At 40.2% G+C, this 15,000-nt stretch overlaps 1 protein-coding gene across 1 annotated transcript in view; it reads left to right on the plus strand.

Annotated features, from left to right (window-relative positions):
- Window positions 1–15,000, plus strand: part of LOC138854885 (protein Star-like) — a 138,845-nt gene that overhangs the window by 91,669 nt on the left and 32,176 nt on the right. Inside the window, exon 4 of the mRNA XM_070100471.1 lies at window positions 13,033–13,238. Coding sequence (XP_069956572.1) covers window positions 13,033–13,238 — 206 coding nt within the window. The remainder of the gene's footprint in view (window positions 1–13,032; window positions 13,239–15,000) is intronic.

Here is a 15,000-nt window from a genome sequence, read left to right on the forward strand (position 1 = left end):
AGATACATGGAGGGCTAAGATGATGGAGGTGGTACTGGAAAACTTCATCTACCAACACGTAAGGGACACTACAAGAGAGAGAGGAGAGGATGAACCAGCAAGGCTGGACTTAGTATTCACCTTGAGTAGTACAGATATCGAGGACATCACATATGAAAGACCCCTTGGGGCCAGTGACCATGTGGTTTTAAGCTTCGAATATACAGTAGAGCTACAAGTGGAGGGAGAAGCAGGAAGGCCAGGACGAATGAAGCCAAACTACAAGAAAGGGGACTACACAGGAATGAGGAACTTCCTGAACGGGGTTCAGTGGGACAGAGAACTGGCAGGGAAGCCAGTTAATGAGATGATGGAATATGTAGCAACGAAATGCAAGGAGGCTGAGGAGAGGTTTGTACCTAAGGGTAACAGGAATAATGAAAAAGCCAGGATGAGCCCATGGTTTACCCAAAGGTGCAGGGAGGCAAAAACCAAGTGTGCCAGGGAATGGAAGAAATATAGAAGGCAAAGGACCCAAGAGAATAAGGAGAGCAGTTGTAGAGCCAGAAACGAATATGCTCAGATAAGAAGGGAGGCTCAAAGACAATATGAAAATGACATAGCAGCGAAAGCCAAATCTGACCCGAAACTGTTGTACAGCCACATCAGGAGGAAAACAACAGTCAAGGACCAGGTAATCAGGCTAAGGAAGGAAGGAGGAGAGACAACAAGAAATGACCGTGAAGTATGTGAGGAACTCAACAAGAGATTCAAAGAAGTGTTCACAGAGGAGACAGAAGGGGCTCCAGAAAGACGGAGAGGTGGGGCACACCACCATGTGCTAGACACAGTGCACACAACCGAGGAAGAAGTGAAGAGGCTTCTAAGTGAGCTAGATACCTCAAAGGCAATGGGGCCAGATAACATCTCCCCATGGGTATTGAGAGAGGGAGCAGAGGCGCTATGTGTACCCCTAACAACAATATTCAATACATCTATCGAAACAGGGAGATTGCCTGAGGCATGGAAGACAGCAAATGTAGTCCCAATCTTTAAAAAAGGAGACAGACATGAAGCATTAAACTACAGACCAGTGTCACTGACATGTATAGTATGCAAAATCATGGAGAAGATTATCAGGAGAAGAGTGGTGGAACACCTAGAAAGGAATGATCTCATCAACAGCAGCCAACATGGTTTCAGGGATGGGAAATCCTGTGTCACAAACCTACTGGAGTTCTATGACATGGTGACCGCAGTAAGACAAGAGAGAGAGAGGGGTGGGTGGATTGCATATTCTTGGACTGCAAGAAGGCGTTTGACACAGTTCCACACAAGAGATTGGTGCAAAAACTGGAGGACCAAGCAGGGATAACAGGGAAGGCACTACAATGGATCAGGGAATACTTGTCAGGAAGACAGCAGCGAGTTATGGTACGTGGCGAGGTGTCAGAGTGGGCACCTGTGACCAGCGGGGTCCCACAGGGGTCAGTCCTAGGACCAGTGCTGTTTCTGGTATTTGTGAATGACATGACGGAAGGAATAGACTCTGAGGTGTCCCTGTTTGCAGATGACGTGAAGTTGATGAGAAGAATTCACTCGATCGAAGACCAGGCAGAACTACAAAGGGATCTGGACAGGCTGCAGACCTGGTCCAGCAATTGGCTCCTGGAGTTCAATCCCACCAAGTGCAAAGTCATGAAGATTGGGGAAGGGCAAAGAAGACCGCAGACGGAGTACAGTCTAGGGGGCCAAACACTACAAACATCACTCAAGGAAAAAGATCTTGGGGTGAGTATAACACCAGGCACATCTCCTGAAGAGCACATCAACCAAATAACTGCTGCAGCATATGGGCGCCTAGCAAACCTCGCAACAGCATTCCGACATCTTAATAAGGAATCGTTCAGGACCCTGTACACCGTGTACGTTAGGCCCATATTGGAGTATGCGGCACCAGTTTGGAACCCACACCTAGCCAAGCACGTAAAGAAACTAGAGAAAGTGCAAAGGTTTGCAACAAGACTAGTCCCAGAGCTATGAGGTATGTCCTACGAGGAGGGGTTAAAGGAAATCAATCTGACGACACAGGAGGACAGGAGAGATAGGGGGGACATGATAATGACATACAAAATACTGAGAGGAATTGACAAGGTGGACAAAGACAGGATGTTCCAGAGATTGGACACAGTAACAAGGGGACACAGTTGGAAGTTGAAGACAAAGATGAATCACAGGGAAGTTAGGAAGTATTTCTTCAGCCACAGAGTAGTCAGTAAGTGGAATAGTTTGGGAAGCGATGTAGTGGAGGCAGGATCCATACATAGCTTTAAGCAGAGGTATGATAAAGCTCACGGTTCAGGGAGAGTGACCTAGAAGTGATCAGTGAAGAGGCGGGGCCAGGAGCTCGGACTCGATCCCCGCAACCTCAACTAGGTGAGTACAACTAGGTGAGTACACTGTCTGGGTAGAATTTTGGGAAAGGCGTGAAAAATGTATTTTTGGCGTGATTTACCGTCCCTCAAACTTGGATAGGGATCAAGGGAGACAGATACTTTGGCAGGAAATTGTTAAGACCACAAGTCACGATAACGTAGTAATTCCTGGAAACATTTAACTTTAGTAAAATAGACTGGAATTCATTCACTGGGAATGTTGAGTCAAAAGATTTCCTGGAGGTAATTCAAGAATATTTTTGGAGCAGTTTGCGATAGAAACAAAGAGGGAAAATAACCTGCTTGATTTTGTTCTAGTTAACCTTTATTAATAATCAAGAAATTACAGAAGAGTTTGGCAGAAGCGACCACAAATCAGTTATCTTTAGTATCTACTGGGAGAACAATAGTAAAGATAATTAATCAAGAATACAATGGGCTTAAAAATCACCTATCATCTGTGGACTGGGATATGTGAAATAGAAATGATATGGAATGTGAGAACAATAGGCTCAAACATCTTTTAGGGAAGAAGAAAGGAATTTATAGGCGTATCAAAAGAGGGGAGGTCATCTCGCAGCTCAATATACACACACATTAAGAGGGAGCTTTAAAAAATGGATAAGAAAAACTAAAAGTGACTATGAAATTAAAAGGGCGAATGATTCAAAAGCGAAAGTGAAAGGCTTTTCCCAGGTATACAAAACAAAAGTTAGAGAAAAGATCTTTCTTTCTTTCAACACACCGGCCGTATCCCACCAAGGCAGGGTGGCCCAAAAAGAAAAACGAAAGTTTCTCTTTTAAATTTAGTAATTTATACGGGAGAAGGGGTTACTAGCCCCTTGCTCCCGGCATTTTAGTCGCCTCTTACAACACGCATGGCTTACGGAGGAAGAATTCTGTTCCACTTCCCCATGGAGATAAGAGGAAATAAACAAGAACAAGAACTAGAAAGAAAATAGAAGAATACCCAGAAGGGTGTGTATATACATGCTTGTACATGTATGTGTAGTGTGACCTAAGTGCAAGTAGCAGTAGCAAGACGTACCTGAAATCTTGCATGTCTATGAGACAGACAAAAGACACCAGCAATCCTACAATCATGTAAAACAATTACAGGTTAGAGAAAAGATAGGTCCTCTATAAATAACTCTGAGCATCTTACTCACAAAATGAAATGTGCTCGATTTCTAATTATTTGCTCTTTGTTTCCGAACAGGAAGACACTACCAATATAACAAAAATTAATTTTTATAGTAGGCCTAATGAAGATAAAATATGTAATATCACAGTCACAAGAGATATGGTAAACAAAATAAATCCCCGGACCATGATGAACTTTTTTCATTGGTTCTTTAGGAGTGCAAAATGAAAGTCTGTGAACCATTTACTAACAGGTGTAGTGTCTAATACGTGGAAGATGGCTAATGTAATTCCTGTTTTTAAGGCAGGGGACAACTCGTTACCATGAAATTACTGCCCAGTAACCCTGATCTCAGTTGTAGGCAGAGTCATTTACAGCTGATATTATAATACGTCATCTTAATAAGCATAATTTGATTAATGATGCTCAGAATGGATTCATGAGGGGCTCTTCCTGCCTAACTAATTTACTAACTTTCTTCAATAAAGCTTTTGAGGCCGTTGATCACGATAAAGAATTTTATATTGTTTATTTGGATTCTAGTAAGGTTTTTGACAGAATACCGCACTAGAGACTTAAAGAAAGTGACAGCTCATGGCATTGGGAGAAAAGTTCTGTCGTGGATCGAGTCATGGTTCACCAACAGGAATCAGTGTGTGTGTGTGCATAAATGGGGTAAAATTTGAGTGGAGATCTGTAACAAGTGGCGTTCCACAGGGATCAGTTTTAGGCTCATTATTGTTTATAATCAACGACCTTCATGAGGGAATTGCTAGTGATATGAGCAAATTCGCTAATGACGCAAAGTTAGGCAGAATAATTAAGTCAGAGGAAGATGTCTCTGAACTTCAGGAAGATTTAGACAAACTCATGTCTTGGTGAGACATGTGGCAGATGCAGTTCATTGTAGATAAATGCAAGGTTCTGAAGCTCGGGAGTGTCCATAACTCTACCTTGAGGGTATTAAGGGGATCAACGCCCCCGCGGCTCAGTCCATGACTAGACCTTCCGGTGGATTAGGATCTGGTCAACTAGGCTGTTACTGCTGGCCGCTCTTAGTCCAACGTACGAACCACAGCCTGGATGATCCGGCATTGACTTTAGGTATCTGTCCAGCTCCCTCTTAAGCCAGCCAGGGGTCTTTTGGTAATATCCCTTTTGGCTGGTGGGATGCTATTAGTGTACAAATGGTGCCTCTACTTTTCATAGGGGGTATGTTCCACAGCCTGCTAAGTCTTTTGCTTTCGTAGGGAGTGATTTCTGTGTGCAGATTAGGAACCAGTCCCTCTTAGAATTTTCCAGTTGTGGATTATGATGTATCTCTCTCGCCTACGCTCCAGTGAGTACAAGTGCTTCCAAGCGTTCCCAGGAGTTTAGGTGTTTGACAGAACTTATATGTGCAGTAAAGGCTCTAACCCTCTCAGATACTTCCGACTTATTCCCATTGATTTCTCCTCACTGAAACTCCACTATCCCATAGAGCTAGGACATTTAACTTCTTTTCATTCATAACATAGCAATCATCTGCATTACATCCACGCACATTCTAACATTCCAGTTTTATAAAGTTGTTCTTCTCTTTTTTAGTAGATCAAACAGGAGAAGGGGTTACTAGCCCTTTGCTCTTAGCATTTTAGTCACCTAATACGACATGTATGGCTTACGGAGCAAAGATTCTTTTTCACTTCCCCTTAGAGAATAGTGGAAATAAAGAAAAACAAGAACTATTAAGAAACAAGAAGAAAACCCCAGATGGGTGTGCATATATATATATATATATATATATATATATATATATATATATATATATATATATATATATATATAAATTCTTTCAACGTACCAGCCGTATCCTACCGAGGCAGGGTGGCCCAAAAGGAAAAACGAAAGTTTCGCCTTTTAAATTTAGTAATATATACTGGAGAAGGGGCTACTAGCCCCTTGCTCCCGGCATTTTAGTTGCCTCCTACAACACTCATGGCTTACGGAGGAAGAATTCTGTTCCACTTCCCCATGGAGATAAGAGGAAATAAACAAGAATAAGAACTAGAAAAAAAATAGGAGAAAACCCAGAGGTGTGTGTATATATATATGCTTGTACATGTATGTGTAGTGTGACCTAAGAGTAAGTAGAAGTAGCAAGACGTACCTGAAACCTTGCATGTTTATGAGACAGAAAAAGGACACCAGCAATCCTACCATCATGTAAAACAATTACAGGTCTCTGTTTTACACTCACTTGGCAGGACGGTAGTACCTCCCTGGGCGGTTACTGTTGTTGACTTTGTATTACAGAAATCATTTTCTTCAGGCCCACTATAAATATTAACTACTGGGATATTGTTTATGTTTTCTAGAATGAAAACTGAGAGGAAATAACTAGTAAAGTTCGAGTACATATTTTCCTTGTCAGTAAACTGCCCAGAGATTATTTTAAGAGGACCTATTTTTTTTCTCTAACGTTTAATTTATAAACAGTACTTTGCATATTAATTGGGACAGGGATGAAATATGAAATTTATTTGGAAAATTAAAGTTTATTTGAAAAATATACGGTAATTATATGTCAGATAATTGTTTTACTAAAAGAGATGACCAACCTTTGCTTCTATAAGCTTTGAAATAGAATTAACTAATGTTGAACACATTTTGTCAAGTTCTTCGTCCTGGTTCTAGGTTCTAATAACTGTAGCAATAATCCTCTCCACAGGTGAACAGTCCTGTTTCATGATCTTGCGTTTTGTTATTGCTGATAGATTCTCAACCGGGTTGAGGTCAGGAGAGTTTCCAGGCCAATATAGAACGCTTAGTTCACTCTCTTCGAAGAATATCAGCATTTTTCCGGATGTGTGGCTTGGAACAAGGTCCTGTCGGAAAATGCTTTCTCCAGTGGGAAGTAAATGAGTTGCCAGGATTGCCTTGCATTTGTCACTGATCATCGTTCCCTCAACAATAACAAGCTGTCTAGGGTGTCTTGGCATTTGATGAATGTGTTTATTTCCAATATTTCTTTGCTCCCTCTCACTACCACTCATCTGTTCCCTTGTACCACAAAATATGCCACATCTGATCGAGTGTCCACCGGCTTTTTATCATAATAACTGTCAATAATTTTTTCTTCACCGATTTTCTGGCAGTTCTGCCAACTTCGAGGAGCCTTTGTCAATCAGTTGAAGAATCAACATTTATGCCATCTGAAGCCAAATCTCTCTCTAGATATTTGACGGTTTTCTTGGAATCCGTCACACTCTTTCTTATGATAACCTTGCCATCGCGAAATGTTGTCTTGTATTTTCATCCGCATCTTACTGAACACAGCTCTCGACAATCACCAGTGTCGTCAGCTCTTCAGAAACCGACCAACAGTTGACTTTGCTAAGTTCAAATTTTCGGCAATCTGTCTGATTCTCAGATCATGTTTTCTAAGAGCTACAAAAATCGCACATTTCTTGGGTGTATCATCCACCCTGTCTTTCAGTGGTAATCATGAACTGCCCTGAAAGATGTTTAAACCTATTGTTCATACACTTTGAATCATTTCTATTTGATCTCATTTCTCTAAACGGAATATATGATTTATTTGGCAGCTTGTATGATATTCAGAAAACTGTGATATTGATAGTTCTCTTCGATACCCCAATCCACAGATGATACGTGTTCTCTAAGCCATTTGTAATCTGCTAATCAAAAATTTTGGATTATTACTGTATTATCTCTACTAACATTGTTCCAATCGATACTTAATTGATTTGTGGTCATTTGCTTCAAGTTCCTCTGTAATCTCTAGGTTTTAATAAGAATATACTTGCTAGCTAGAAACAAATCAAGCAGGTTGTGACACTTATGTAACATATGGGAATCTTTATTGAGGAAACGTTTCGCCACACAGTGGCTTCATCAGTCCAATAAAAAGAAGAAATGTGTAAGGAGCACAGGAGTTTGAGGTAATCAGTCCCTCAACCTGGAGTCGATGTGTTCAGTCCATCACTCTTGTAGAAAGTACAGCAAAGGGCCGGAGAAGTATCTTATATTCTGTAGTCAGGTGAGTGAAAGCAGGAGGAGGCTGGATCACAGTGGAACTATCCACTAGTGTAAATTTGTCTTCGTTCAAAGGTTGGACAAGTATTGAAGAATTCTTTGTATCAAGATGCCATGATGTTGTAGTGTCTGACAGATGTAATAAATGGTTTTGATTCCCATATGTTGCATAAGTGTCTCAATCTTCAACTTGGTGGATTTCAAAACCATTCATTATATTTGTCAGATACTGCATCATCATGTGATCTTGATACAAAGAATTCTTCAATACTTGTCCAGCCTGTGGACAATACTGTGATTGGAACAACACACAAATAGCCGGCATATAGGAGTGAGGAGCTTACGACAACATTTCGGTTCGACTTGAACCATTTACAAAGTCATAGTATGACTTTGTAAATGGTCCGAGTAGGACCAAAACGTCGTCGTAAGCTCCTTAATAGAGAATATCAGAGGGTAGGAAATCGATTCTATGTTCCCAATGATAAGTGTAAGTTCCTGTCTCTTTTGTGCAGGTTGTTTGTGTATTTTCTGTACACTTTGAACATTATTATAAAATTAAGGGACACAATTTTGTAGGCTCTTAGCTGAGGCACCGAATATTATTGCCTTATCTTCACAGTGTTCCAGACTATGGAGCAAAATGTTTCTCCAGGCTGAGGGACTGACCACCTAAAACTACGTCTTCAAGGGTAAAGGACTGATTACATTTTCATTACATTTTTACTGCTTCTGCTGCCTCCTCTGTGCTCGACTGAAGAAGCCGAAACTTACTGATACCATTATCATATTTACTCTGAAGGACACTGCAACACAACAGTGTCTTAGTACAGTTACAAGTGAAAAGGGATGCATTTGGGAAGGAACTACTCAGCCTCTCCTATCGTCATGATTAACTTAGCATTGTTCCAGACTATGGAGCAAAATTCTTCTCTAGCCTGAGGGACTGACCACCTAAAACTACATTTTCAAGGATGAAGGATTACATCTTTACATCTCTACTGCTTCTGTAAATTCCTCGATTGAAGAACCCTACTGTGTAGGCTAAATATTTCGAAATAAAGATACCTAATTCTTGTACATGTCTTATTTATCAACTTGTCGGTTTTGTATACCAAACCTACACACGAAAATCACTTGCTATGAAAACTAACGACTCGGCAAGAGATGCAACTCTCACCAAATGAAAAGCAGGGTGCCACGAGTGCACTGAGAGATAACACAATAAGTGTCAGGGGCCCAAGACCGTTCAACTGCCTCCCAGCATACATAAGGGGGATTACCAATAGACCTCCTGGCTGTCTTCAATAAGGCGCTGGACAGACACGTAAAGTCAGTACCTAATCAGCCGGGCTTTGGCTCATACGTCGGTTTTCGTGCAGCCAGCAGTACCAGTCTGGTTGACCAGGCCCTAATCCACCATGAGGCCTGGTCTCAGACCGGACCGCGAGGGTGTTGACCCCTGAAACCCTCTCCAGGTATTATCATATTCATTTTGTCATGGCAATAAATTTTGTCGAGGCAATAAAATAAAGAACTTTGTCATAGCTGTTTGGGGGATTAATAGTGTGGAGTGATATAGAGGACCATGGCTTGAAGTGTTTTGGAATCTCAGGTTAAAGTGTTGAAGAGGAGCATAGGAGGCTGAAAATTCCCTTACATGGATTTGGGAGTGAGTGTGCAAAGGGTGGAGACAGTGTGGAAGAAAAGGCTATCAACAGTGGGTTCAAGAGTGACAACCATTTCAAATGGAATGTGGCCTCTACTACAGGTAGAAGTATCAAGATAAGGAAGCTTAATAGAGAAGATCTAAAGGTAGGAAATCCATTCTCTGTTCTCCAGGATGACTGTACTTCAGTGGTTAGCGAGGTTAAAGGTACCACTAACTCCTCTGCTAATCAAAGAACATTCTGGTTGTGAGTGACTCACAGGTAAGATATATGGACCGTGGTTTCTGTAACAGAGATAGGAATGTTAGTGTGCTTCCCAGGAGCTGGTGTTGATGATCATGTCAACAGGTTCGATAATATTATGTCAGGTATAATGGGAGGAAGCCCATCATCTGTCTTAGATCTGGTGGAAATGATATTGGGAAGGGCTGGAGACAGGATGCAATTAGGCCTAAGGGAGGGGTCTCAATCATATGTAGCATCTTACCTAGAGGGGGAGTGGGCAATGAATGGATGTCTATGGCAATTGGTGTAAATTGATGGCTAGACAGGTACTGCAAGGAATTTGCAATCACGTTCATTGATAACTGGGACAAATTTTGTTGCTAACGTGATATGTATGCGTGGGATGGGGTACATTCTCAGGGGCCGAAGTGGTTGCATTAGCCAGCTCGATTTAGGGGGTCATTGTTGACTTGTCTAGGACTTTAAGCTGATAGATTATAGAGGTATGGGTGTATGTGGGAAACAATCATGCTGCAGTACAAGGGTTGAAAGCAGTATACATTACCTAGATACCTCAGGGATATGTTGAATAGACAATAATCAAATTAAAGTTGCTAGTAAAGGCAAAACATTTGATCAACAAAGACAGACAGTAGAGGGCAGAGAGTGACTAGTTCCCTTAATGTTTACTGTACTAATAGTAGGAGTCTAAGAAATAAATAGATGAGCTAAGATTACTTGCATGTGCATGTTATATAGACATTATTGCTATAACGGAAACCTGGTTCAACCTGAAAGATAGAGAAATGGCTTCTGAATGCCACATAAAAAGCTGTAAACTATTTCACACTGACAGGGTCAACAGGAAGGTGGTGGAGTGGCGATGTGTGTCAGAGATAATTTAAATTGTGATAGACAAGATATAAAATAAGATTAGAAGCATCAGACACAGGATCTGTTTCTCCAGGGTCGTGACAAATTAATATTGAGTGTGATTTATAGGCCCCCAAACTTTGATTGACCCGCTCAAAAGTAACTCAGGTCAGATCACTGACAGTAATAAGGAAATGTGTGATTTTTTTCATTCATATATCCTCTCAGTTTTTATGCACGAAGATACTAGCGAAATTCCAGGAATGATAAATTATGTAAAACAGAACGACAATAAATTGTGCACGATTAGGGTAACTAGTAACATGGTCCTCAGACAGAGAGAGAAATTAAAACCGAACAAATCCCCCGATGAACTGTCTGCAAGGGTTTTAAAGGAATGAGAAGAGGAGCTTAGCAAACCTTCGGCTAGCCTCTTCAATACATATGACTACGAACTGGCAAGTGGAAAATGGCAAATACAATACCTATTCACAAAGCAGGAGACAAGTGCTGAGCTGCGAACAATAGACCAATAAGCCTTACCTCCATGGTGAGAAAATTTATGGAATCAATAACTGCCGAGGCAATTCGTAGCCATCTTGAAGGGCATAAATTGATTAATGAATCTCTGCACGATTTTACAAAGGGGCGTTACTGTCTCACAAATTTAGTAACTTTTTCACCAAGGTATTTGAGGAGGTAGATCATGGTAATGAATACGATATTGTTTATATTAACTTCAGTAAGTGATAGAGTTCTACATCAGAGGCTATTGAAGAAACTTGAGGCACACGAAATAGGAGAAATTTTTTTCCTGGGTAGAGGCATGGCTGACAGATAGGCAGCAGAGAGTTTGTATTACTAGGGAGAAATTAGAGTAGGGGAACGTCATGAGTTGTATTCCACAGGGGTCAGTGTTGCGCCATTTGTTCTTCTTCACAATTTATATACACGACATTGATGATAGAATAAATTGCGACATAAGCAAGCAAGTTTGCTGCTGACACTAAAATAGGTCGCCTAATTCATTCTAATTAGGACATTAGAGCACTCTAACCATGCAATAGAGTGGAAAAGTAATGTGAAGGATCTGGGAGTGATAATATCAGAGGATTTCAAAGACCACAACAATGTATCTATTGTATTTGCTTGAAAAATGTTAAGATGGATAATGAGAACCTTCAAAACTAGGGACGCCAAGCCCATGATGATTCTCTTCAAATCGCTTCTATCTAGGCTGGAATACTGCTGTACGCTAACTGCCTTCTTCAAGGCTGGCGAAATTGCTGACCAGGAATGTGTACAAAGAACTTTCACAGCACACATAAGTACGATAAAGCACCTAAATTACTGGGAACGGTTGAAGTCCCTTGATTTGTAATCCCTGGAATGCAGGTGAGAGAGATACATGATAATAAACACCTGGAAAATCCTAGAGGATTAGTACCAAACTTGCAAACGAAAATCACTCCCTATGAAAGCGAAAGACTCATCAGGAGATAACGTTCCCCCAATGAAAAGCAGGGGAGCCACGAGTACACTGAGAGACAACACAATAAGTGTCCGGGGCCCAAGAATGTTCAACTGCCTCCCAGTATACATAAGGGGGATTACCAATAGACTCCTGGTTGTCTTCAAGAAGGCACTGGACAGGCACCTAAAGTCAGTAGCTGACCACCCGAGCTGTGGTTCGTACGTCAATTTGCGTGCGAACAGCAGCAACAGCCTGGGTGATCAGATCCTGATCCACCACGAGGCCTGGTATCAGACCGGGCAGCGGAGGCGTTGACCCCGAAACCCTCTACAGGCATACTCCAGGAAGATTTGAATAGACTGCTGCAGTGGTCGGAGAAGTGGCAGATGCAGTTTAATATAGACAAATGCAAAATTGTAAACATTGGACAAGAAAATAACCATGCAACATATAAACTAAATAATGTAGATTTTAATATTACTGATTGCGAAAAGGAATTAGGAGTTCTGGTTAGCAGTAATCTAAAACCAAGACAACAGTGCATAAGTGTTCGACATAAAACTAACAGAATCCTTTGCTACATAGCAAGAAGTATTAATAATAGAAGTTCTCAGGTTGTTCTTCAGCTCAACATATCTTTGGTTAGGCCTCATTTAGATTATGCTGCACAGTTCTGGTCACCGTATTACAGAATGAACATAAATGCACTGGAAAACGTACAGAGGAGGATAACAAAGTTGGTCCGATGTATCAGAAATCTTCCCTAAGGCTTGAGGTGCATACATGGATAGCAGGAATAAATATAGGGGATGTAAACAGCGTGCTGAAAACATCTAGCCATGACAGGACTCGTAGCAATGTTTTTAAGTTGGAAAAATTCAGATTCAGGAAGGATATAGGAAGGTTTGGTAGCAGAGTTGTGGATGAGTGGAACGAACTACCGAGTACCGTCATAGTGTGAGTGTCATAAAAGTTATCGCCATTGGTTTGATATCTCTTATATGAGCATATTTTGTTCTCTAGCTCATAATATTTCGTATGGATGTAATTTATATTTTACCTTGTTTCTAACGTGATTACTATTCTTTCCTCTCAATACCTATGATAAGTATTCTATTGTTAATGTTTTTAGGTGTGTACCACTGACTGTGGTAAGCATCAGAGAGCAGCTGTAACTAATAGTGTGTGTTACAGAAAGATGGATTTTTCGTGGAGGTTGGCGCCGTTGACGGGGAATTCTTAAGCAACACGTTGTACTTCGAGAGAAATCGGGGCTGGACGGGCCTTCTGATAGAAGCTTTTCCAGAAACCTACAAACAACTTTTAAGTAAACATAGAAAGGCTTACTCAATTAACGCAGCACTTGCCTTGAACAACGTTTCCTCTGAAGTTATCTTTACGTAAGAACTTTTGACTTGTTGAGAGAACATGACTAGAATTTTTATAACTGGCACTTAATCTATTGAGTATTTTAGTATTCTGCATTCTATTTTTGCAGACCACCAAATTTAAAATCATACTTGCAGAAAATATGTAATTTATTTCAAAACTTGTGAATCTCCATATCCTAACATTTCCCATGTGGGAAGTTTAAGAGCCCTGTCTGTATTCTTTATACTACTTAACCCACGAGGCAGTAACAAAAAAATATATAAATAAAATTCAAACATCTTACAACTCCCCAATACATTGACACGAACTCAAAGACTAGGTCGATAAGTTCCTACTGCTGTGAGTTATAAGATTAGGTTATAACAAACAACTCAATGAATAAACAAGGGCTATGAACTATGGTTTGTAAATTGACATCATACAGACTCAGACTCGTGTGTGGAGAGCGGCATATCCACCAAGTGACGCCTTAGATCACTCAGCTACAGATACCTCAAAAAGCTAGCTAGCCATGTTTGTTCCTAGCCACGGGCACACCAGTGAGCCTCAGGTTTGGGTTACAGCTATGTCCTCTTATGTTCTTACCACACGAGCGATTTTATATCATTCCACCATTCAGAAACAAGCTGAGATATATACAGAGAAAGATCTCGTTCAGCAGGATTCGTACCCACGAATGGAAAGTTGGACAGTTCCCCAACGTGATGCCTTAGACCACTCAGCTAGAGATGTTACAGCATGTAACAGGCCACGTTTCTTCCTTGCCCCGGGCGCACCATTGAGCCTTGGGCATGGTTTCCAGCAATGTCATTCTCCTCCAGTATGTTTTAACCACACGAGCGATTTGATATCAATGCCAGTTAATAAAAATCGTTTATGTTTGCCTATTTGGGAAGGGTGTTCTTTATATACATATATAAAATATATATAATATATATATATATATATATATATATATATATATATATATATATATATATATATAATATATATATATATATATATATATGTATATATATATATATATATATATATATATATATATATATATATATATATATATATATATATATATATATAATAAATATTATATATATAGGCTCAGAGACCCTTGGCTCATGGGGAAAGAGTGCATCTAAATTCCTTAAAGAGCTGGGAAAAAGACTCATCAGGGTAACGAGGGCTCCCAGGGCAGCTAGTTTTCTGTTCCAGCGGCTCAGTGCGGCTATTCAAAGGGGTAATGCCTGCTGTATTTTGGGCACACGCCCAAGCTCTGAGTAGCTGGATGAGATTTTCGCCTTATAATCGGTGATACACACGTAACAACATGTACCTTATGTGCCACCTTTATATCAACAATGTATCTCCTAAATCTTCTGTACCATATTATGTAATAAAATATTCCTATTGGCAAAAAAAATATGTACTAAAAGATGGGGTGGTAGGGGAAGTGGAACATTCAAACGGCTTCAGGAAGAAATCCAAATATTCTTCCTTGAAGCCTTTTTATCCACTTCTCCGAGGCTATGGGTCCCACAATTTACACCAGAGGTGGACCCCATCCTATAATATATATTATATATGTTACATATATATATATATATATATATATATATATATATATATATATATATATATATATATATATATATATATATATATATATATATATATATATATATGCAAAACAACCACTCTGAAAGAATAGAGAAATTCCAAGCGCTTTCGTGACTACTCACATTATCAAGGAACTATGAAAGTGAAGCATCC

This window comes from Cherax quadricarinatus, chromosome 72 (assembly GCF_038502225.1).
Source record: "Cherax quadricarinatus isolate ZL_2023a chromosome 72, ASM3850222v1, whole genome shotgun sequence".
Classification (NCBI taxonomy): Eukaryota; Metazoa; Arthropoda; class Malacostraca; order Decapoda; family Parastacidae; genus Cherax; species Cherax quadricarinatus.